The 2548-nt window shown below is 29.3% G+C and overlaps 1 protein-coding gene across 1 annotated transcript in view; it reads right to left on the bottom strand.

Annotated features, from left to right (window-relative positions):
• PLOD2 (procollagen-lysine,2-oxoglutarate 5-dioxygenase 2) overlaps positions 1 to 2548 on the bottom strand; it is a 91005-nt gene that overhangs the window by 47750 nt on the left and 40707 nt on the right. Inside the window, exon 2 of the mRNA XM_023533152.1 lies at positions 19 to 110. Coding sequence (XP_023388920.1) covers positions 19 to 110 — 92 coding nt within the window. The remainder of the gene's footprint in view (positions 1 to 18; positions 111 to 2548) is intronic.

Here is a 2548-nt window from a genome sequence, read left to right as displayed (position 1 = left end):
AAGATATACATACCATACCTTCACAGTATAATTGAAGTATTGGGCTGACTGCATAAATCGATGGAATCCATCACTTTCTTTTGTTGCTACAGTTATGACTAATAATTTATCTGCAAAGACAGAAGGAAGTAACATAAGATAGTTTACCAAGAAGTTAAATGTTACCAATTTACAACTCACTCTGGTAATTAGATATCTCATTAAACCCTTGGGAATGCGCTCGTTTATTAATCTACATGAGGCTAAACAAAGCTTTTTTATTGCCAAATGATGAACCATCAAATAATTATTTATTTTAATGGTAAGAAAGTACATTAATATGTCTGGCAAAAGCATGCCCTCCACAGAGAATTTCAACACTATGAGAAACACTTCCATAAAATACACAAAGTTTTTATCTGTAGAGACAGACTCTCCTAGGGATTATCTATCTAATAATCAACCAGGTCCACTGCAACCTATAAATCATCACTGATTTATTACACATATCAGTGAGGTCTGGAAGCATATTATATTACTCAAAACACTAAGAAGTACAAAAAAGAAAAAATCCAATCATGAGACTATTCTTAATTTTTTTAAATAAATTATGATAAATTGGGAACAGATATTTAAAAACAGAATCTTTTTTCCTCCTATTAATGATTTTTTTGTATATGAAAAGCTTGTAAAAACGACATTTACATCACCTTCAGTGTTTTTTCTTTAAAAAATAAAAGGAACCAAAATTAGCACTCCTAGTAAATACACAGCTTTTAGTCACCATTTTTATATTGTATTATTATTTTCAATCCAACATAACCCTCTTTAGTAGAAGTAGAAATAGATAGATTTAAGGAGTCATTTCAAAATACCTACAGAAGCTATTAAAGAAAATGCTTATTTGGAAAAGATGTTACAAAATGCATGAAAGAAACAACTGCATCAGCAAATGCCCACAATGATGGGACATTTTTTTTTTTAATCTGAGGATATAGGAGGACAGTGGACTAAGAATAACTAACATCTTTTTGACATTCTAGGCATTGGCACTGAGCTATATCATTTGATACTCACCTGCCTGTTATCAATAGGAAAAAATTCAGATTTTAAGCGTCGCCGAAGCAACAGATAATCATTGAAAATAGCATTATGTATTACCAATTAAAACCAATTTCTTAGGACCCAAGGTATTCACCAAATTTTGAATATAATTGAAACCATAAAACATAAATAAGTAAAATATACATATAAAGAAGTAATAAATTCAAATATTCATTAGTCATGAAGATAAATATGAAGATAAAAATGAAGATAAATATCAACATTCTTAATTTTTTTTCTGTTAAGAGGCATTTCTCACATATTATTCAGCATTATGAGAAATAAATATTCAGGAAAAAATAAGTCATTTTTATGAAGTTGTCAGGCCCCAAGTAAATATATTTTAAGAGTATTTTTTCAATTAACTATTCTTTTTTATTTAAAAAGTTTTGTTTTAATGTCTAAAATAGTGCTTAACTGATTAAGAAAATCTGACATGTTACCATTCACAAAAAAAATTTTGAAATAGTGAATAGAGATTTTATTTTACAAGAGTAAAGAACATGCTTTTTAAAGTCTCTTTTCTCTGTAATAAAATGACCATTTTAAGGTAGTTTTCTTAACTTTTCTTACATAAATCATAAGAATTAGCTATAGCAAAACTAAAAATGTGTGGACTGGCAATCTTATGCAAAATGAGGAAGAACTGTTGTTACTAATTACAAAAAAGAAAATAATACTGTTAAATGAAGGTATGTTTAATAACATTCTTTACAAACACCTGATTCCTCTCACCTGCTAATAAGTATCATTACTTTGATTGTAATGAGAAAGATCTTACTCAGTAGGGGAAGTAGAAGAAAGTGCTAACATGTACCACTCACAATCACTCACCACCCAATTCAAGACTCCAATCTGCTCACCATTTATGAAGTGCTGTCAAAAATTTTAACCTAACTTTGATACATACTTTAGATTTCACTAAATTTTGCATTACAAATTTACTCAAAAAGACAAGATAATTGACCCAAATAATCAATAGCAAATGTGAATAAAGGGAAGGGAAATTGTTATATTAGCAGAATTAAGAGACAATTCAACCAAAAGTAAATCACGAACTTCAGCTGGGTCCCACTTTGAAAAACTACCTGCAAAAAGGTACTCATGATAAAATTAGAGAAACCTGAACACTAACTGGGTATTTGTTGATATTAAGAAGTTATCGTTAATTTTCAGTATGGTAATGACACTGACTTTTTTAAAAAGAGTCCTTATAATTTAGAGACAGATACTGAAGTATTTACCCAATGAAAGGAAACTGTGTGTGTGATTTGTTTCAAAGTTATTTGGCAAAGATGGAAGGCAATAAAGGAAGAAGATAAAGATTAAATGAGACGGGCCATATGCGATGACTGTTAAAACTGGAGTCCTTTTGTATGTGTTTGGAAATTCCTACAATTAAAAAAAATTCAACTTTATGCACAATTCTTAATCCTCTAATCAGAAAAATGACAGAAAAATATTC

This window comes from Pteropus vampyrus, unplaced genomic scaffold (genome assembly GCF_000151845.1).
Source record: "Pteropus vampyrus isolate Shadow unplaced genomic scaffold, Pvam_2.0 Scaffold97, whole genome shotgun sequence".
NCBI classification, from domain to species: Eukaryota; Metazoa; Chordata; class Mammalia; order Chiroptera; family Pteropodidae; genus Pteropus; species Pteropus vampyrus.
The sequence above is the reverse complement of the archived record's forward strand: the minus strand, read 5'-3'. Positions and strand labels throughout refer to the sequence as shown.